The sequence below is a fragment of the Vidua macroura genome, chromosome 5 (genome assembly GCF_024509145.1).
Source record: "Vidua macroura isolate BioBank_ID:100142 chromosome 5, ASM2450914v1, whole genome shotgun sequence".
NCBI classification, from domain to species: Eukaryota; Metazoa; Chordata; class Aves; order Passeriformes; family Viduidae; genus Vidua; species Vidua macroura.
The window spans coordinates 44,585,911-44,607,773 of record NC_071575.1 but is presented as its reverse complement, the minus strand read 5'-3'; the positions used below and the strand labels follow the sequence as shown (position 1 = coordinate 44,607,773).

The 21,863-nt window shown below is 36.8% G+C and overlaps 1 protein-coding gene across 1 annotated transcript in view; it reads right to left on the bottom strand.

The window, feature by feature from the left end:
- Positions 1–1,444: 1,444 nt before the first annotated feature.
- The window catches only part of ADAMTS20 (ADAM metallopeptidase with thrombospondin type 1 motif 20), an 86,377-nt gene continuing 65,958 nt past the window's right edge, over positions 1,445–21,863 (bottom strand). The window contains exons 29-39 of the mRNA XM_053977510.1: positions 12,418–12,585; positions 11,025–11,198; positions 9,491–9,661; positions 8,620–8,820; positions 8,360–8,489; positions 8,111–8,205; positions 7,918–8,012; positions 7,408–7,541; positions 6,609–6,700; positions 3,813–3,917; positions 1,445–3,171 (exon numbers count right to left, since the gene is read on the bottom strand). Coding sequence (XP_053833485.1) covers positions 3,082–3,171; positions 3,813–3,917; positions 6,609–6,700; positions 7,408–7,541; positions 7,918–8,012; positions 8,111–8,205; positions 8,360–8,489; positions 8,620–8,820; positions 9,491–9,661; positions 11,025–11,198; positions 12,418–12,585 — 1,455 coding nt within the window. The 3' untranslated portion in view covers positions 1,445–3,081. The remainder of the gene's footprint in view (positions 3,172–3,812; positions 3,918–6,608; positions 6,701–7,407; positions 7,542–7,917; positions 8,013–8,110; positions 8,206–8,359; positions 8,490–8,619; positions 8,821–9,490; positions 9,662–11,024; positions 11,199–12,417; positions 12,586–21,863) is intronic.

The following is a 21,863-nucleotide window of genomic DNA, read 5'->3' as shown; positions in this document are numbered from 1 at the left end:
ACGTGTGTGTGCACACAGGTAAGAAGTGCACACAGAGCCAAGTTAAGTGCAGTTCTGTCACCTAATATGTAATGCTGCCATTGATGGGATTGAAAAGATCCTAGAAACCATCTAACAAAGCATTGTTACAATCCTCTTTAGCTATTACCATTCATTATTATATTTTTTTCTCTATGGAATGGTGATAGGGCAGTTAAGCATTTAATTTCTTAAGCATGAACCCAAGCAGGAGAGCTGTGTGACTGTGACCAGGTGCGTGAGCAGCTCAGCACACGCAGACCCAGGAGGTGGAGTTGATAGCCGTGTCATGCAGCACTCTACCACTCTGGCAAGCATCTCAGCTGCCCAGTGGGATGGAAATTCAGAGCAATTTCAATTAAAGTATATGGAAACATCTCACTGCAAGTACAGCCTGTGATCTGCTTTTCTGTTTGCATGGCTTCCTAACATGTCAGCATCATCAAGTCTCCAATTTCTTTAGAGTAATCATCAGGCTTATGTTTATCTTAAATTGCCCTCAGGATAAAAAGTTAGAAAGTTGAAATTAGGATGACTGATGAAGCCCTTTTTCCTAAAAAAAAAAAAAAAAAAAAAACACCAAAAAAAAAAAAAAAACAACCAACCAAACAAACAAAAACAAACCAAAACAAAATAAAACAAGAAAACCCAAAACACCAACTTACACAGGGAAGTCAGAAAATGTCAGAACATAATAATTACTTTTTTCCCTACAGTAGCCTGAAACTCTAAATCAAGGGTATAAGAAAGAAAAGATGCAAAAATCTACAATACAATATAGTGCTGTTATATGCAGAAGTTGGACCACATGATATGCTAGAAGTAGAGAAAATACATTTTTATTCAAAAATACATTTTATTATCCAAGAAAAACATGATGTATTGAACACTGTATTAAAAGTCATTTGTTTGGCAGTGGATTTACAGAGTGACTTTGTGGCAGCAGAGCTGAATGCTTTGTAGCCTTTAAATGAGCTGAAAAGTAAAAAGTCATCTTGGGGATAGAGGCAAACTGCAGTTGCCCTTCTGCCAAAGAAGCAGGCAAGGGATCATGCTATAAAAGCTGGAGTTAGCGCAAAGAGAGGAAAATTATTTCAGATTTCTAAACTATTTCAGTTAACAACTTACAGGGCAACCCCCTCCCAAAAAAAAAAAAAATATAGCTAAATGTGGGAGGATAACTGGAAAGAGCAGACAGACATGGAGTTCTTCCCTCTGAAGCAGGATTTGCTTCTATTGACATTTTTCCTGTAACTCTAACCTCCATTTATTCCAGTACAAGTCAATGTATACCACTGTAAAGAAGAATTAAGAATGTAATTATTCTGTAAATTATCTTATTTCAGCTTAAAGAAGCTGAAATGTTTTTACAACATTTTGTACTTAGAGTACAATACCAAAAAGAGCCCAAACAAAAGTATCCTGGTACAATTCACACAAGCATATTTATTATATAAATATTTTATAAATTACAAGACTTTAATTGCAAATGTAAACACTTCTAGGAAAATAATGCTTTATAGTCTTATTAATGTTTACAACTATTATAAGGCACATAGTGCAAAAATACATTTCTGATGCAGAGATCACAAAATAATTACCTACATGTGTTATCTTAAAAGAAGCTGTATACACTTCTGTGGTACAGTATTGTTTTTAATTAATAAATATTGCTAATTCATGGCTAACCTTTTGTGGGTAAAAATGTGATCTAGCTGCCACTTGATCTACCAATTATACTGGCATGCAAAAATAAATATTTGGTTTACACAATGTGTATGGTCAGAAAAAGCATGTATAGTTATCTGCTACATTATAGTTATCTGCTACAATAATCTGCATTATTATGCAGATAGAAAATTTTATTCTGAATACCTGAGAGTTGGCCCTAAAACACATTATCTGTATATGCATATATTTCTACAGTTTGGACTGTAAAGTAATACAATCCAACAAATCATAGAGCTAGATAATTTTTTAAACCTTGTGACTGTCCTTTAAATAGCAGGTGTTAGAACTGTATTTGCAGATATTAAAAAACCAAACTGAGTCAAAGATGAACACCAAAACCACTGTGGGTGCTGTTTCTGTCCAGATTTTTCACTAAGGTTATTGAAAATGATGCTGAATTAGACTTTGAAGGACACACATTACAGCCTTTACTAATGTGCCATTGGCCAGGGTAAAGGAGTAAGGTGGATATGGAAAGTGTTTAAGCAAATACATATTTGTGCAATTATACACAAGATCCTATGGTAAACAGAATACGCTGCTTTCACAGTATACTTGGATGAGAGGCAGTGATTTAAAATCAGGTTTTGAAGCAATTTGTTTCCGTATTTTCTTTTTCTGTAACCACAGCAAACCTAAGACCTGATGTTTAACATGTGCTACAGAGACTACAGAGGTTAAACCACACTTCTCAGTATTTCTGCTAGGATTTGAGCACCACAAAGAATATAATGAAAGGGATGGGGAAAAATGCTTTCACTGACAGAGAAATACACAGATCTATAAAACTATCTCAAGCATTTCGGCTATGTACTTTTCAGCTGTAAGTTATTGACAGATAATCCCTACAAGTTTGCACAAAATTGGAAGTATTGAAATCACCTGTCTCTATATAGCAGCAAAGCTTTCCTTTCTATATTTTAGCACAATCTATCAAAAAAGATCAGTAGAGTATAAATTTTATTGAATACTGCATGAAGAATTATACTGGTAAGTTATAGGTAAAGAATTACAATTATGGTAAAATTTAGAGTGTTACCCATGGAAGTAATCTTAGTGCAATTTATTCGTTAATATATGCTGTACTTGGAATAAATGCTTCTCCTGTAAAACCTGAAGGTTTCTGATTGTGATTTATGTACTTGCTAGCCCACAAACAGATAATACAACCTTGAGCAAATCCTGAAGAAAACAGGAATTCTTATTAGTGAACATTACAGCAATGAGCACTACAGACATGAAAAAAATTACAATATACATATACAGAGCACCTACAATTTGAACCTAAATGGCAAATGTCTCTGCTTTGATGCTCTTAGTACATCAGAGTTCTCACTGTATTTGAAGTTGGAGTCCAGTAATTGTGTTAGGAACACATTTTCCACAAAATCCTCCACATCTTCCATATATTTTAGTACCATCCTGGGAATTAGACAAAGAGAAGAGTCAATCAAGAAAAGTGATTGAACAATTGCACAAAAGGTTTCTCAAGGTTTGCACACAACAGACCTTTTGACAAATCATACCTAGAAACACTAAATCAAGAGACAGCAGTGTCAGCAAAATAGGAACAGAGAACCTTTATCACTACTACTCTACACCTTGTTCCCAAGGCTCTACACCATTCCCAGGCTTACCATCCAATGTTGTCTTAAACCATGCATACTTACTGTTCTTGTTTAACTGGTCTTTTTGTTTCCCATGCTAATAAAGTTGGGAGTAAGCAACAAAAAGGATCATCTGTAGTAGAACGATCTTGAACAAAATGTGGAGGTTTGGATGTTGTGTTTGGGTATTTTTTAAAAGCATCTTCAAAGCTTCTAATAAACCAAATTAATACAATAACCTCTTAAAATCAGTTAAGAGAAGGGTAGATAGGGAGTGCTGATCTGACTTAGATACTGGAAAGTGTGATTAAACATTGCTGAAGAAGACTTAAATGAGTCGGACACCTTGAATGCTATTTCTGATTCGCAAAAATCACTGTAGCTTTCACTACAGTCAACACTGGTACCTCTTGTCCAAGCTATAAGAGCAGGTAAAGCAAAACAGCATTGACTCACGTGGGATTTGTGTATGTCAGCAGTTGCATAGTTGCCCTGAGCAATCCACCTCACTGTACTGGATAATCTCAGACCTGTACCAGCCAAGTTAATGCTGAACTGTCCCTAGGAAAAAAAAAAAAAGTAAAAAAACATACAGAGTTGATAAACGGTTCAAAACACTAAAAGACTTTACATCGGCATATTTGCACATATGAAGTACTCAAAGGTGTGTACGAAATATGAGCTGGTTATATTGCATTACACCTTTTCTATGGATATTCACAACACAAAACCAAGTTATTCTGCAATAAGCATCAATTGTGCTTCAGCTGATTTGTACCATCTGAGTATGAAGACAAAACTAACATCAGACAAGTGAAATTATTTTTGCCTTTCTACAAATGAAATTTTAATTTACAAAAAGTGCAGACTTTCAAAAGGCAAGAATGAAGGTGTTTTTCATGAAAGGCTATTTTTTTTTAAGTTCCTGAATTTTTTGGAAATAACTTGATCAAAACATACTGCTGTCTGTAAAGACAAATCACTTCTTGGACACCTAATTTTCAAAGGTTTTCACACTGTCTAAGCAAGATCATCTTATCATGTTCCATTGCTTTTTCAGTATAACAAATAACACAATTGAACATGAATATAAGAGGATGTTAAAATATATAACTATACTTTTAAGTGGAATGTTTTGCAATACAAACCATTTGCAACAGATAAAGAAGCTATTGATTCTAAAACGTTTGCCTACACAAATACAGACTTTGAAGACTAGCTTCAGTAAGTTCCTATGAGAATAGGAAATATATTAAAAATAACAAATTGCACTACCTTGGTAAACAAACTGGGAAACAGAAAATTATTAAATTGCATTCACAGAGAAGTGCAATATGCTACAAAGAAGTACTACCTCCACAAAGAGCCTAATGATTAGTTCAGGCAGCACTACAATCAGAAAACTGCACACCTCTGGATTACTCACTGAAAGCCTGGATTTCTGTATTCAGACCTCGTAATTTTTATTGCAAATGGTAGCTTCTGTGTTTTATTGCTTGATAATGTCATACATATATAAATATATATATAGCTTTTATTATGATGATTCACTTAAATTATTTTGCAAAAATTCAGTTATATTGCTCAGTGTGTCAGATTTATTTTGAGAGCACTTCTATATAAAGATGCTGTGCTTATAGCCTTCATGTAACTCAGGATGAGATAATAAAACTCATATATATAGGATAGGTTGTTCTTCAAGTATCCACAAAGTGGAAGATTTCCATTTAATGAAGGAGGAAATTCGTATAAATGGTGTGGAATGATTTCCATAATTAACAGTCCCAGAGTAACTTCTTTCACACTGATACCATTTTGCAAAAATGAGTAAGAAATGCCATTACAATGCCAGCTCAATAGTTGTCTGACATATCATGCAGCATATGCATGGCCAGGAACACATTTCAAGGACTAAAAGTACAAGAATGGAAGCCTTTTGACTGCATCAAAAGTGCCAGCTTCAGTCAGAACTTATAGATGGAAATAAACGTGTCAGTGCCAAACCATGTAAGCAGAATGACCTCCCAACAGAAGCTACATACAGCAAACAGATTTGTATCATACTGCACCCAAAGGACTTGCAGGTTGAAGGCATCCAATACTATAATGAACTTCAACAGTTTTCTTGCCAAGGTTTAAGTCTGCCAAACCTAAGCACTTCATTTGTAGGAAAACTGCACACAAATTGTCTCCATCTGCCCTTGGCTGTGTCTACCCACACAGCTGGTCTTAAGTTTAGGCAACCAGGAGACATGGGCGAGGGGATTCACTTCCAAGCAAGTGTGAGCCAGTTGGTCCTATCTCCTTTATAACCAGTGAAAAGAAATTCACTTCCAGAGGACAGCTGACCTCATCCTAAACTGTCTAATACAGTAAAATAAGCTGAAGTGTTTTCTAAGGAATCCTGTTTCTGCCAATGGGCTGCAAAGGTTGACTAGGTCAGACTAGGGCTATGTCTGCATTATCAAGAAGGATGATGCAGTATAAGCAGACTTTTAAAGTAAAAATTGGCCCAGAGAGCCCAAGTCTGTAGACAGTGCACAAATCAGGGGTTTACTTTGGACTAACTCTCCCCTAGTCCCATGGACTGAATCCTCAATAGCATTAGAGTATATTAAGATCCTTCCTCTGAAGCTCATTGTTAGCTTTAGCTTCATCCAAAAGGGATCCTGTTCATGTCTTTCCAAACTACTCTGTGATGTGAAACAACAAACAGCAAACTGGGACAATATAGAGATTAATCTAAGAAGCACCACCTAGTACAGCTAGAACACTAATGTAGAACACTAATGTAGTGCATGTGGAAATTTTAAAGTAAACTGCTAAAAAAGATTTATTTCCTCTGGTAGTCTTCAAAGACATGAAGCAGAGAAGACGTGTCAGGAGAGAAACAGAGAAAAGATAAGGAAAATTATGCAGGGTGATAGAAAAGTCACTAGAGGAGAATAAAGAATGAGAAAGCATTAGGGGAAACAAAGGATACATCAAATCCAGAGGGAGGCAGAGCAGTACATGAAACACACAGAAAGCTGGAAACACATACATGGAGCCTACAGGGAAAGGGGGTAGTAAACAATTTGAGGGAAAAACTGTGTTGGGGGGATGATGGAACAGGAGAGAAGAGAGTAAGGAAAAAATACTTATTAATGTTGTACAGTGACCTCACAGAATAGGAGATTGGTTTAGAACCAATCACACTTTTTTTCCCCCCTCTTATGTAAACATTTCAAGGGAGTAAGAAATCATAAATACCTGTGGACATCGGGCAGCACTGTAGCAATCTCCAGCTGTAGCAAATGGTACTGCTCTCCCAAGTATAGTCTGAGCAAAAAGAAAATCTGTGGCTAGAAAACAGAAAATTACTCAACACTAACTGCTGCATTTGAAGTTCAGGGGGAAACAGTGAGAAGTGTGAACATGGGAGTTTGCATTTTTATTTGTTGTTCCCTTGGAAGGGAAGGTTGTGTGTTTTGATTTGAGAAACAATGGTTTGAATTTTGGTTATTGCACCACTAGTCCAACCTACAAGGCCAGATTTCTCTCTGACATATGAGTGGGTTAGGAGGAAGATGGATGTGTGCCTCAACACTGCACTAAGTGACTTGGGCCAACTTGCCAGCTTCAGGCAGGGGCTTAAAACACTGTAAGATTCCCTGATCTCAAGATTTATTTAGTGTCTGCCAAGGCCTGAGAAGGGAGTAAGCAGAGCATAGAAATGAAGATTTCCACAAGAAAAAAAGGCCGTGGACTAAAATAAAATGAAATAATGGGAACAAAATCTTAGAAAATGAAGGTAGTTCGCATAAAAGATATGAATCTGTAAGATTCATGCCACTTGAACACTAGGGATAAATTAACAAGGTAAGTAGTGGCGTTCTTTTTTTTTTTTTTTTTTTTTTTGACATTGAATTCTTAAATTAAATAAGAACTTTGTTTGCCCCACAATGGCACAGCTGGATCTGTAAGTGGATCAAAATAGTAATTGGCTAATTGTGACCACATCCAACTTCAACAGAATGCTGAAATTGGCTAAAACTAACAAAATACTTACTTTTAATTTGCATAGAAGCTAGATCAAATCTTATTTTGCTAAAAACCGTGAAGCCAGCTGCAAGGTAATCATTTCGACAGGCACAGTCTTGCCTTCTGCTTCCATTGAAAGGACATTCATATGGATTCTGCAACCTAAAGAACAGAAAATTTTGAGATTTTTCCTTAATATAATATCACAGTGAAAAATAAGTGTACTGCACTATGTCACATAAAAATATTAAACAACCTTTAAACAACTTTTCAGCTCAACTGAAACACTAATGTGGATCCAAGTCATTTCTACCAAAGTCAAGACAGAAAAAAATTATAATCATTTAGTACAAGTAACATAATTTCAGGCTGGAAGTATCCACATTTCTGTATGTGTGCTCACATACCTGGATATTTAGAACAGAAAATCAAGGGAAAAAATCCTACTCATATTCCTCACAAAAAGTAAGTATTAATTTATTCTTTTATTTTGGAAGGAATAAGTGCACTTCATAGAGTTACAAAACCACTTCTGTACCTGTATCCATATACTTCAGAAAAGTTTTCTGCTTCACCTTTTACCAATGTCAAATATTCTTTGGGATTTTCTAAGTGCATGCCTGAGCAATAAATCTGGGAGAGAAAATGCAACCCTTTAGCAAAATCTTTACTAGAAAAGTGTTATTTCATAAAAATATGTACTCATAAAAACTTGTAAATATTAACAGTACCTTTATCATCCTCCCCTTAACGTTAAGTAGGTATTCACCATCCATTCTAATCCCTTTTTTAATCTGCATATCTTTGCAGGTGGTAAGAGTTTCACCTTCAAAATGAATGATTAAATCATATTAATATTTCAGGAACAGAGCTTACTTTTAGGACTTAATTTTCCATAATTGCACTCCAAATATATTTATAGCTTTAATATAAGTAACCTGGGAAAATATTAACTGCATAAAATCACAGCTATCACTTACATTCTTTCTCATGGCAGATCTTTCTGGCATCTGGTTTTAAATGTGGCAGGCACAAGTCACTAGATAAGCCATTTTCAGTCATACACTCTACTGTTCTCTGCTTTATCCCCACTCCACAAGATGCTGAGCACTAGACAGAGATAACCATTAAGACTCGGTTTAGAAAGAAGCAAATAATTAATACCATGTCAGCAAGTTATTCTTGGCATTTATTCATGCTAGAGGCAGCTATAAGAATGAGCTTGCACATCTGTACTCACTTTGGTCCACTTCCCCACTGTCCACGTAGCTGCTTGTGAGCATCCTTTGACATTGCATTTATAAATGTACGGGGATGGCTCTACCGGGCATTCTCGGTACGCTACAGTCCGAAGGCCATGGATGTGCTGGCTTTGGACAGAGTGGATTCCAACACAGTACGGGATCCTTTGATGGTAACCAAACCCACAGCTCTCTGAGCACTGAAATAAAATCCCCAGGCACAGACATAATTTCTGTGAAAGTTTCTGTGACATTTCTGCAGAATTGCATTACAGGTAAGTCAGCTCTGAGCCTTGCTCTGGCAAAAGCCTGTCATTGGATGTGTGCCACCTTGGGCTGGAACGTCAGTGTGCAGAAGTGAAGGTCTGCAATAGTTCCATGTGCAAGGAGCCACAAAGCCCCATGGTGCCCTTTTCTCAGATGTTCCAGAGAGCTGTGACACGTGTCCAGACAGTCATTCACTCTCAGCTGTGATACATGCACAGACATGCATACACAGGCAGTGCAGACATGCAAGGGAAACAAAGCACTGATCAAACACTTCACTGAAATCAAGGAAAAGCTTTTTGGTTACTTCAGTGAGGTCACCTTGCAAGAGAGTTTCCTGGGAACCAGCAAAGTAATCCTGTGGTAGGGGCAGCTCTCCTCTAGTTAATGATCACAGGTCCTGGGTAGTTAAGGGAGGACTTAGAGCCTCTACAGTAAATCATGGCTGACTTGGAAGGTCAATGTGAGAAAGTTTAGACAGCCATGTTCAAATGCAAATATACTTCTCTTTTTCTCCACACATGTAACCTACATTTTACAGGAATATAATATTCTTAAATGTAAAGATATATAAAGGATGTGTGAGCAGTACAATTAGTGTACCTGTGACAGTTCTCCTGTAAGCACAACATATTTAGAGGGAGATACTCTGCAGGTTTTGGATGATGGAGGCTTTGTAGCAGGATCACAGAAGCTTTCATCCACTTGGAACTGGTTTTCATTCACACATTTTACTTTCCGGTATATTTCCTTTCTTCTAGATGATGCTGAGCACTAGAAGTGAGAAAATCAATCACAGTTTAACTAGACATTTACAGAATTAAGTTACCTACTGATTGCCACACACCAGTAAAACCCAGACAGCAATACCTTTTGACATCTGCTATCAATGTCAGACTAAATTATTCACTGAATCAGAGTATTTTCCTTTGTTTTCAGTGTTCAAGTACTTCTAATCAGCTAAAAAAAATCAACAGCTTATAATAACAATGACACAGTAACTGTTGGGTGAGACAGAGGAGAAAATGAAAATGTCAAGCCAAGATGACAGGTTGAGTGTAAAAGCCCTTCCATATGAAAAGGAAAGAGACAGAAAAAGATTTCAGAGAAATCTGAAAGGAATAAGTTGGTCCTGAAAACAAAACAAGATGATCTTGAAAATAAAACAAGAGGGAGATGGAGATGAACGAGGAGAGGGAGAGCCTAGAAAATTTAGCTTGTCAGATTATTAATATGACACAAATGCACAAAATGTTTTTTTGTTTAATGTGAGAGAAAGGCTCTTCTGCACACCATTTCAGGTATTATACATAATTTTTGTTTTTTCTCTCTTCCCCATCTTTATATATTTGCATGTTTGCAAAAATATCAAAAGTTATTCAATTTTTAGCATGTAGAAAATAGTAATTACACCTTTAGAAATGACAGCTCTCTCCTGAAGGTATCTTTCTTAAATATGGAAAAGCATATTTGTTAAGAGAATGCTGAGTTTTATTTTCTTATCTTGCTTCCTCTTTGGTAGGAATACAATGAGATTTATTTAGCTTTTTATCTTTTCTTTAACAAGAAAAAGCTAAATAAATCTCATTTTCTTTAACAAGAAAAGATGCTTCATGTTTTTAAGATGCTTTAAATCTTCCATACAGAAATTCTTATAAACACTGTTGTCTGAAGATTTTATCTCCATGGTGTTTACTTCCACATGACATTTCTGCCACATTTCTGTTCTTAAAAAGCTGCTTTTTAAAAAGATATTTCATAATAAGGATTTATTAAACATCTTATGCACTATGTAGGGAAGTATGTAGAAACAGTCCTATCAATAAGTACATGCTCGGAACTCCATCAGAGTTTTTGTCTACAACAATAGACAAGCAAATCCTGTAGAGATTATAAAAAGAGAGTATAAATAAAGTCTTTGACATTTTTTGTCACTTTTGAAGTTTTGCAAGCCTGACCTTCAAAATTTCCAGCATGGTCATTTGTTATTCTGCAGCATAATAGCTACTAGAAATGTATCCAAATGTGTGTGTGGGGGGGGGGAGGGGGAATTTAAAATAGCAGAAAGCCCAAGCTTATTTTATATATATATATTACATAACTCAATTAAGTCATACAAATTAAAAACCTTACTTACACTTTCCCATCCATGTGCCAGCCAGCGGTACAGAAGGCAGGCAGGCTGCTGGCATTGCCTTGTGCTGGCAGGGCGCAGGTCATGGCTGCACATTGCATCACTCACCCGCCCCAGGCCTGTCACCTGACAGGAGATGTCCCTTTGCTGAATCCCCACTCCACAGGATACAGAGCACTAAAATTGATCAAAATTAGTTGTGTCACTACAAAACGAAACAATTCCCACAAGGGTGTACAGCTGTCATTAGAAATTCTTAGGATATTATTTAAGATATACGTTGCAGCCTTTGTGATATAATACCTGAAGAAATTTATGTTGAAAGTGCAAAACTACAATTAAAACATTTTAAAAATACAGAAAATAATTGCATCTGAGGTACCTAACAGAGCTCTCTGCCTACATTAATTCACGGTAGGGACAATCACTATAGACATATGCAAAGCAAAAGTTTACATTTTTGCAAGATCAACAGTGGAAGCTCTGAGTTTACATCTTGTCTTTATTAGAGACTGACAGTCTTGTCTGTTGCTTTAAAATGGAAATACTACAATAAAAGAAAAAAATTTCAGTGTTTCAGGTTAAAAAATCTTGCAAAAAGTGTAATATTCTGAGGACACTATTTTTTGTGGTAGTACTAAGAATTTTGAACCCTGAAGATCTTAAATGCCAAATGTCTCTTTTCCTCCTTCCTGGCCAAAGAAGTTTCACTATGCCACTAATGCCTGCTGAGATAAACCTAATTCCTTTTTAGCCTAGGCAGAAGCACTATTATATATCCTAAAGCCTACCTAAAAGTCCAAGCTCAATCATAAAGTTCATATTGTTCTGCCAAGGGTGGCCAAAATGTGGAGAGTGGTACTGTGTCTTTACCAATGTGGGGAATTTTGTGCTGAAAGAGTGAGAGAAATGCAAAATATTGCAATGTGATCAGTTACACACAATTTTACAACAAGGTGAAAGACGTTTTATAAGATCCAACCAAGGAAAAGTCCAGTATTTGTGCCCATGAGCCCTTTTTCTTGTCCTTTTCCCACAAACGTGGCTCCATTTCACTGTTTAGACTAAGATAGCAACTAGTGATACTACTGAATTCATTGCAGAAAGTAAGAAGTAAATTTTAAAATTCACTATTAACTTACAAGGTAAGATGAGGAAAGTCCTAAGTAGCTATTCAGTACAAAATTCAGATTAGCAAATAATTTCAGTTTTCACAGACATTTATTTTTCATTACTCTTGAAAGAAAGAAAGAAAAAATACAATTAAGTACTTGCTAATTTGCAAATGTCATTGTGATGTGTGTACTGACAATTATTCCCACTGAAGCAGTGTGTCATGAAAATGATATTGTCTCGCGCTTTCATGGAGAACGTAATCATGGAAGCTTTTACATACCTCTTTCCATCTGCTGGCCTTCCAAGAAGGACATCTTCCAGCTCTACATATTTTGTATATTCGTGGTTTTTTCAAATGTTTGCAGTTGTCTTCTCCTATTTTTGCTTGGAAGCTGTTAATGCAATGCACATCACGAAACTTCAAACCTTTTCCACAGGAAACAGAACACTGAAAAGAGAAGTGTTATTTCACTACTTTGCTAAAAATCTCAGAGCAATAAGAAAACCAGAAGAAGCTGTGGCCTCACTCAAAATGGACTCAGCAATTACAGGAGTTTCTGTATTATGACACAACATCTGCTGTACGTGTCTGAAACTGCTCTGTAAGCTGTCTCATACTGAGCATTACAGATCAGGTGCCAAAAATCTCTCACATCTTCTTCATTCATTGATGTCATCATTGAGAAATACCTGCACTCAGCCATCCATATCCATGCAGGAGACAACTTGCTGCTAATGTCACCTATGATCTCACAAGAACATGCTCTAGCAGCTGTTTCCAGCATGTGTATTGCTATTTTCATGTAGGCACGATGCTTATCACAAGCACCAAAGAAAGGAAAATGCAATATCATGCCTATGTGTGTTTCTAGCTAATAGGCAACAACAAAGTCATGTTTGCTTGGCAACTCCCCTCCATGAGCTTTGGGTATTTTATGGTATGTAGCAAATAGGCAAGAGAAGAGGTATGAAGTACACATCACCAGTTTAAGTGTGGTCCTTGGAGGTGTGGCGTTGCCCCACCCCCCCCAGTATCCCATTTTCTCCAGAAAGCTGCTACAATTTACAGAGCTGGTTCTAGGACCTCCCTCCCTCCCTTCCTCCCTCCCTCCCTCCCTGCCTGCCTTCCTGCCTGCCTTCCTGCCTGCCTTCCTGCCTGCCTCCATCCCTCCCTCGAATGTCAAACTGTCAGGGCTGCAGGTTTGCTCTGTGAAGCCCTCCCTGGCAGCGTGCCCTAGCTGAGACTACAGCGTGCCTGATGGATCAGGCTTTTCTGGAGAAATGGCCATTCCTCTGCTAAATTGCTGGACTGCTGTTAGACTTCATTGAGGTTTGATCAGTGAGGTTTTGATTCATCACATCAGGGCCCTCCTATACACCTACAGAGTAGGGCTACAGGACCTAGGGAGCTTTCAGTCAAAGAAGGAAGTCAAACATCTGAACTTTTTCCACATTAGGTGGCTACTCAGCTGATTTCTCTTGAACCATGAACAACGTGAGTATAAGTACTTTAGTATTTCCTTCTTAAATACTGTCATAATTTTGTCATATTTCCTTAAATATTTTACACCCTCCTATTAAAAAGCTTAGATCAATGGAGACGATTTTTTTCTGTCTGGAAAGAGAACATGCTTAATTTGTTCCAGGATTTCATCCATGCTTTACTTTATGCTTGAAAAAGCACTTCCTATGGGAAGATAATTAATTCAGGTAGTAAAATAATAGTCCAATAAAAATTGAATTTTTTAGTGGATATGAAAAAAAAATTAAATCTAGACTTTCCTCAAAAGCAATGAAGATATTTCTCTTCCCTTTATGTCACATCATCATCAACTATATCATTAGCATTACACGCTAACTAAACAAAACATTTTTGAATACATATGTCTTCTATTTTCAGGAAATTAAGTTTGGGTCATTCAGCTTTCAGTACAAAACCTGGTAAACATTTGCCTGAGAACAATAGCTGGATAAAAGTTTTTAAAATAGAGAACAAGCAGCTGTAATAAATTAATCTGCTAGGTAAGAAACACTTATGTTTAACAGTTTGTTAAACAGAATCTCATCTTACTCAGTTGTCCTCAATATTACATGGATTTATATGTCTTTAAACATTTATATGTATATTCTTAAAGGTTTAATTGAAACTGCCACTGTGCTTAAAATCAAAACTTTGCAGAATGAAGCAATACATTTGTCACAAAATAAAATGGCTGGCATATTTCTCTTATGCAACTATATTTACAAAAAGTATAAGGGCACTGATTTGGCCACAATTTGCCTTTTACATGTGTACTCTAAAATCTTCATAAAAAGAATGCTTGTTTCTAAATTAAATTATTTTGCTCTCAGCAAAACCTTTCAATGTATCTTTTTAATATCATGTTCTTGTAGTTTTACAATTTACGTTTTATTAATTTGGAAAATACTTTGAGATAGTAAAAGAACAAAAAATACCTGAAGTTTTAATATATGGCTAATGTAGGTCAGAAAACTTAAAAAGTTTAAATCATATCATTATAAAACCCTTTTAGAAGACTTAGCTCTGAATTCAGAGGATTTATTTATCAAAGCAGGCGTGATAACTTACATAAAAAACTAAAATACTGTTACTATCTGATAATTGACTCTACCTTCTCTTAAAGCTTTTTTGCAAGAAGTTCAGACATGAACTATAGACATGAAGGACCCCTAAACTGTAAATGTTTTTCCCTTTAATTCTTTAGCAGGAAGTGAAGCGCAGCACAGAGCTACTTAACCTCCACCTGTCATGTGTCAGAAAAATCCTACATGTCCCTCCTTCCTCAATGGCCTCCTCTGCAGAATAAATAAGGCTCCAGAGAGCTCCCAGGAGAGGCCTTGTGGAGACAGCATTCCAGGCGAGAGCTGCAACCAAAAAAACTCTCCTAAGAAGTCTCCACTTCAGGAGGCGAGGCTACCACAGCACAGAAGAATCTCCCAGCACAGCACAGTCTCACTCTAATTTGTTGCCCTCAACATTAAGTACTAGGACAACACTTTTCAGCAGATACACATCTTTGTTTATATACCTTATGCAGATATCTTCTTTTCAACAGAAGTTTTATTTATTGCACAGGGCTCATGGCTGCTCACAGCAATAGACTATGCAAAGACATGTCTTATCCTGAATCTCAGACTTAGAAAGATCTTCCCATATATCTACTAACTAGATACAGCATTACATTACTTCTACACAGGTGAGAACTTGATCTGAATTTCTGTGGTTGGCCTGTTTCTTTTCTCTTTGTTGGTTCAAATTCAACTGAGTTATATCTCTGTTATATTTAAATGTCCTTATTTGATCTTTATAATTTATGCTATTACTTCTAAAGAAAAAACTAAAGATTTTTGTGTTAATTTATTAGAAGGTATTATTACCAGTTCCAGAGAAATGCCTGCATCTCTTTTATAAAGATGTTCTACTTTTGTAATTAGAATACAGGAATTAAAAGAGGGAGTTCAGAAAGGAAAATACCAGCTTAGATGTTAAAAATAACAGAGGCTTTATGAATAGTTATTACAAATATTTCACTTAAATACTGTTTCGCTTTGATGATTAAAAGTAGCTGAAACCTAGGTATCTTAATGCAAAAATGCAGAAACACAGATAAAAGATTCTTAAAATCTGAAGGCAGAAAATACTTTCAATTATTTTAAGAATGCTTGTATTTTTAAAAACTAAAAAAATATAGGGACTATAGTGTATCTTTTCAGTAATGTAACGTGTATAAGTCATCTGATTTATTTTTTTATTTGCTGTAAAAGACAAAAAGTTACAAAATATCACTAACTCGCATCAAGTAAATAGCCACATTTAAGTAACTTTTTCCAGGGAGATTTTCACTCCATATTAATTTAATGTTATGTTTGAAACTTAAAAAGACATGTTCACCATGTTGGGACTATATCAAAAAACATTAAATGCATTAAATCCTTAAAAGTGTAGAGAGACATTTTTGCATATAGATTTGCTATCTCATTTTTTCCCATATTCATCAAGATCTGATTCTCTGTTCACATGTATCCAAACCTTCTGTTGAATAGATCTTGCAGTGGAAAAAAGGACTGTCACTCTGCAAGAAGTGATTCACTTCCATCCTCTTACAGGTTTCAACTTAAGAGCTTTTCAACTCGGGATTTTTTGTGGGGTTTTTTGTTTGTTTGTTTTTGTTGTTGTTTTTTGTTTTGGCTGTTTGGGTGTTGTTTTTACTTAATTCATGAAAGAATGCAGATGTTTAATTCATTATATTAATGTGGTTTTGCTCTGAAGGAATGAAACTCCTGATGCTTTTAAAAGCTAGAAAACCCCACAGATATTAAGCATCTGTAAACTTCTGCTTAAATATAATTGCCAAAACTTAAAAACAAATAAAGCACTAAACTAAGATGTGCCTTTAAGCAGCTTTGTTGCAGCACGTGCCTTTAAGTGCTTTGTTACAGCCAAGTGCTGCATCTCCTGGAATTTCATGGAGCTGCTCTTGCCCACGTCAGAGTGGTTCCACAGTGCCAGATTTATACATCTACTGCAGTGACTATCTCCCACCAAGCACAGTGTGAGGAATAGAAACCTAAATATCTCTAAGGACCAGATTCTTTACAATTTCACTGGGACATCGATAAAATTTAGGCAAGTGATTTGAGGACTTTTAGTCTTAAAGCCTTGCAAACATATCAGTTAAAGAAGCACCTAGATTGCCTTGAGCCACAGCCAAGAACCTTAAAAAAGTTATCTTAAAAAGTGAAAACAGTCTAATTCTACATGCATGCACAATATTTTTAACAGATTGGCCAGCTCAGTGCTTTACAAACCCATAAGGACAATTAACATCCTGAAAACAGTCCAATACACAGCTCATGGGAGACTCCTGACCAAGTAGGTGTTTCCTGTCCTCCATTACAGAGAACAAATAGCAAAGACAGAACACCAAATCACTCAAATGCTGAATAAAAATGTTTCACCAATATCAAATAGGGAATGTCTTTGCATTTCTGTTAAGGACAGAGCATAGATCCTGCTCAGTTCCTTGAATGAAAATATAGATTCCATAGAAGATCCAAGTGGGATTTGAAGTGCCTAAAGGCATCTAAATGCAGTTTACAGGGAGATGTCTTGCACTGACCTCTAACCCCACCAGTCAGTATTTTCTTTAGAGAGCTGCATACTGATCACTGACCTAAGACACCTGCCTGCCTGGCTTTCCTTCAGCTCTGTAACGTCACCTAGAAGTGTCAAATTCTCACTGGTGCAGGACCAAAGCCTTGTTCTGTGCTCAGGAAGCCACTCCTGTCCTCTTAGTGCATCGAGCCCACAGTGCATTTCTTACAAGGCTGAACTTTCCCCTGCATGTGCCTGTGTTCCTTCTCAAAGCTCCTAATGTGTTGTTACACACCCTCCATGGAATATGGTCCTCTCACTGCTTGGTGCCCACCCTGATCTGATCTTCCCAAGGCTCCACTCTCCTGGCCAGGGAAAGTACAATTGCAGTAATACTGGCTGCTTGACCACTTTGCACTCGAACTTGAACATGGTCCTTGACTACTTGAGCGTGGTGCTCATAGCTCAGTTTGTCTATGATGTGGTTTCATTTGTATGACATTCCACACAATTGGAGGTTTATGGAGAGAGAGCACAATTTTCCATATATTTTCTGCAGATTAACCATGTAGGAAGAAAAAGTCCATAAGAACGTTAAATCTCAGATGAAATATTAACGTTTCCTTAAAAAATGCAAACTGAAAAAACCCCATCCTGTAACCATTTTACACAGAAATTCTAGCACTTGTCTCAACATTGGATAAAGTAATATTTCCCATATGTCATGTTCTTTTAAAAACATAAATCTGCAGTAAAAAGCTGGATTTCATTACTATTGTTCAAAGTCATTCCATAACACTGGTAACTAGGATTCATCTGTTTGTGTTTTCTTCATAGTAATAAAGTTCTGCAGGGATCAGCCTGACAAAATTCATGCTTTCTGTGGCACAGATGGACTCTCAGACAGGCATGCCATCATCAATTCCTACCAAATTAGGGCTCTTTCTGCAGCAGACATGCAATTTCACTAAAAGCTTTTTGATACTTTTGCTATTATTATTCATTGAAAAGTTGAAGACCTTGTATTATTTGGTGGATTCTATACCAAATTTTCTTAACCTTTTCTTTAAAGAAGTGCTTTGTGTAGTTTAGCTGGTAACCTAGTGAGCTTCTGGATACTGAAAAACAGACCAGTAAATGGAAAATATGTAATAGTTTCTTTTTGTATTTGTATTAGATACACAGAGACTTAAAATATAAATGGGTGAATGGAAGATAGAGGTAATTTTCTCAGTAGTAGCTAGTGCAAGCTTTTCGATTTGTGACCAAGACAGTGTTGAAAACGCATGGATATTTCAGTTATTGCTGAACAGTGTCACACAGCATCAAGGCCAGCAAGGAGGCTGGAGGTGCAAAAGTTTTGAGGGGACACAGTTCAGACCAAGGAATGTCATGATCAGCAATAGAAGCTGTGGGGAAGAGGGATGAAGCAGAGGCATGCGGAGTGATGGCATTTGCCTTCCAAAAAAATGATCATGTGTGATGTAGCCCTGCTTTTCTGGGAATGGCTGAACACTTGCCTGTCCATGCGAAGTGGTGAATGAATCCCTTGGTTTGCTTTGCCTTTTTGTGCAGCTTTTGCTTTACCTGTAAAAATTACTTTTCTTAACCCATGAGTTTTCCTACTTTTATCCTTCCAATTCTTGCCCCCATCCCATCAAGGGGGAAGGAGGGAGTGGTTGTGTGGTGATCAGTGCCTACAGGGGCTAAGCCACAACAGCAGCACTGAAAAAGGATAAAACATATTATAAATATTAAAAGGTATTTTCTTCCTTTTTCTGCCTTTTTTTTTTTTTTTTTTTTTTGGTCATGGGCTTTTGTGACTGGTCAGGAAGTTCAGTTTAAAATGTTATTAAACATGGTAGTTGCTTGAATTCTCTGGCAGTCTGTATTTTGATGATCTCTAATTGGCCCAAAAGCCTGTTTGGACTCTTAATATTCTAGAAGTAGAGTGGGATCACAACTGCACAATTAATAAAACAATACTTTGAGCATTGCTTAGTTGAGAATTACTTTCAACTTCTCATTTGCTGTATTAGATCTAGATCTTCTTGTGTTTGCCTCCTCTGCTTGCTTCATCTTCCCAGGGGTTTTTGCAATGCTTGAGCACAATATGCATTTTTCAGATAAAAGCACTCAAATAGTTGTTCGTTCCTTTAAGTATGTTGACAACTGTTAAGAAGCAACATAGACTCTGTAATTAGATCCTACTGAATTCTTTGATTCAGAGTCAGTAATTCTTTTCTAAAACAAGTACAAACATTTATACCATTAGCTCATGCACCCAGAAAGGATCAAGGATCAAACATTCCATCACTCCTGAGAAAGAGTAGATTGAACTCCAAGAAATGTGTGGTTATTTACTGTTACATCTAAGTTACACCTATGTCACCTACAGAAGTTACAGTGAAGAATTTTTAAGTTCTCTCTTTGAGTATGGCTTGATTTCAAAAGTTCAGTGTTGTATCACATTTCTCTGATGTTCAGAAGCTAGCTTGATTTAAGTCCTCCTTCCATTTGCAGTCTGTATGTCTGCTTTGTCAATTTTCTGACTTTGCATTTGCAACTATAGAAATGGAAGGGAAGAAGGCTAGGCTAAGAAGGACCTACAGATATCATCCAATCCACGATGCTTCTCAGTTTGAATCAGCTATACATGGACCATTCCTGACAGCAGTTTGTCAGTCTTGTCTTCAATGACAGGGATGCTACACTCTCACTTGCATGAAGTTCATCTTTAGTTCTTTCCCAGGCTTTAGGCAGAGGGAGGTCAAAAATGTGGATATTCTTCTGTTCAAGCTCTACAGTGAGACTTCACAGTATAAGCTGCCAGTTCTATGCCACAAAAAAGGCATACTTTTTACCTGTTGCAAGTACTATCAACTAAAAAATAGATTTGGATTATCTGTCCAAGACTGAATCCTCAATGTACTTGTTAGAGCTGCCTGGTAGTCCATTCTGAATCCTTGCTAAACCTGGATTATGGTTCCACAATCATCATGCCTCACCTTAATTATTAAGAAAAAATTTACACAATCTGAAATTAATTTTTAACCTTGCAACCTTATCCATCCAATATAAGCCATATATTGCTGTCAGCTGTCAGGATATTTTTACAAAGAAACATGTAGGCAAGCTTGACAGTCCCAGAGCCACTTTATTCTAACATATGAAGAAAGCCTTCCTCTGTGACCTGAGTTATTTATAACTAGATTCTGCAGATTGCAATGTCTTTCTAGTTAATGTTGGTCTAAACTTCATCCAGAAAGTATCATTGGATATTAATTTTCTATCAGAATTGCAGTACTTATGATAACATCTCTTCTGTATACAGATAGCTTTCAAGTAAGAGTACTGCTCTGATTTAAACTTATTTGTAGTGTTACTTCAAAAGCTTATATTTGAAGATCACCTTTCATGACACCTCCCCAGTGATTTCACCTCAATTACTTGTAATTGATTAAAAAAATCACAAGTGTGGTGTAGTACACATGACTTTCATAATGGAAAGTATTGTTGAAGGTCAGTTCTCATTATCTTTTATGAGGGAAGTTTTAAAGTTTACTTTTCAGAAGCCATTCTCTTCAGCACAGCAGCTCAGGAAGGACAGGCCTTGTGCAAAGGAACTGCCGTTACCTACTGCCCTGAGTGGAATGGACCAGAGGACAATCCGCTCCAAGTATCATCATCTAATATTGGAATTTTTTAACTCAGAAACAAAAGAAGGCAGTGATCCTTTTCTCTAGTCAGCCCAAGAGGAACTTCTACTTTTTTTCCCTTTTCAGTCTACCTACATATCCTGGCTGTATAACAAGCTGAGAAGCAGGCACACACCAAGTTTCTACCATCCACATTGTTTTCTGAGGCTTCCAGGTGTGTACTGGGGATGTTAACAACAGAGTGCACTGCAGTACAACCTCACAGCTATTTGCAAGTGGCAGCTGAGCACACAGACTGCCCTGACTCTCTGAGGTCATCTAACCTGGCCACTGTCCCCAGCCATACCTTTTCTGTCAGGACTGAGCACTGTATGCTCCATAAAAAAGCTGCTTCTATTGGACTCCTTTTTAGATAATTTTGTTTCAGCTTTCATCTTAAGGTTAACAAAAAGCTCCTGAAAAACCATTTTCCAAGCATGCTGAAGTATATCTGTTTATCAGATGGACATAAATGAGAAGCTACATACATCTACATATGAACACAGAAAAAGCAGGAATGATGGAGGAATAAAGAGGATTAAAGACAGATTTTAGGAGTGATGTGGATAACAGGAAGGAAAAACTCCTGTGAGAGGATATATCTAGCATCTACTAGGAATGTGCTATTCCTCTTAAAAATAAAGACATCCTGATTAAAACAGAACTACCAGCACATACATTGAAGGTAAAAGGATTTCACATCTGAAGAAGCCACACTCTGCTGATGATGCTGAGAAACTTTAGATGATATTTTTTTAAGTTGATACCACATGGTCTGAATTCTTTTGTCCAGTGCAGCTGGCAGTATCCTTACTGCCAGAAAATGGCAATCTGCCTGGAAGTCAGATGAACAACCATACTCTTTGCAGCTGTTGGAAAAAATCAAAACCAGAACCCTTGAGATTCCACTCA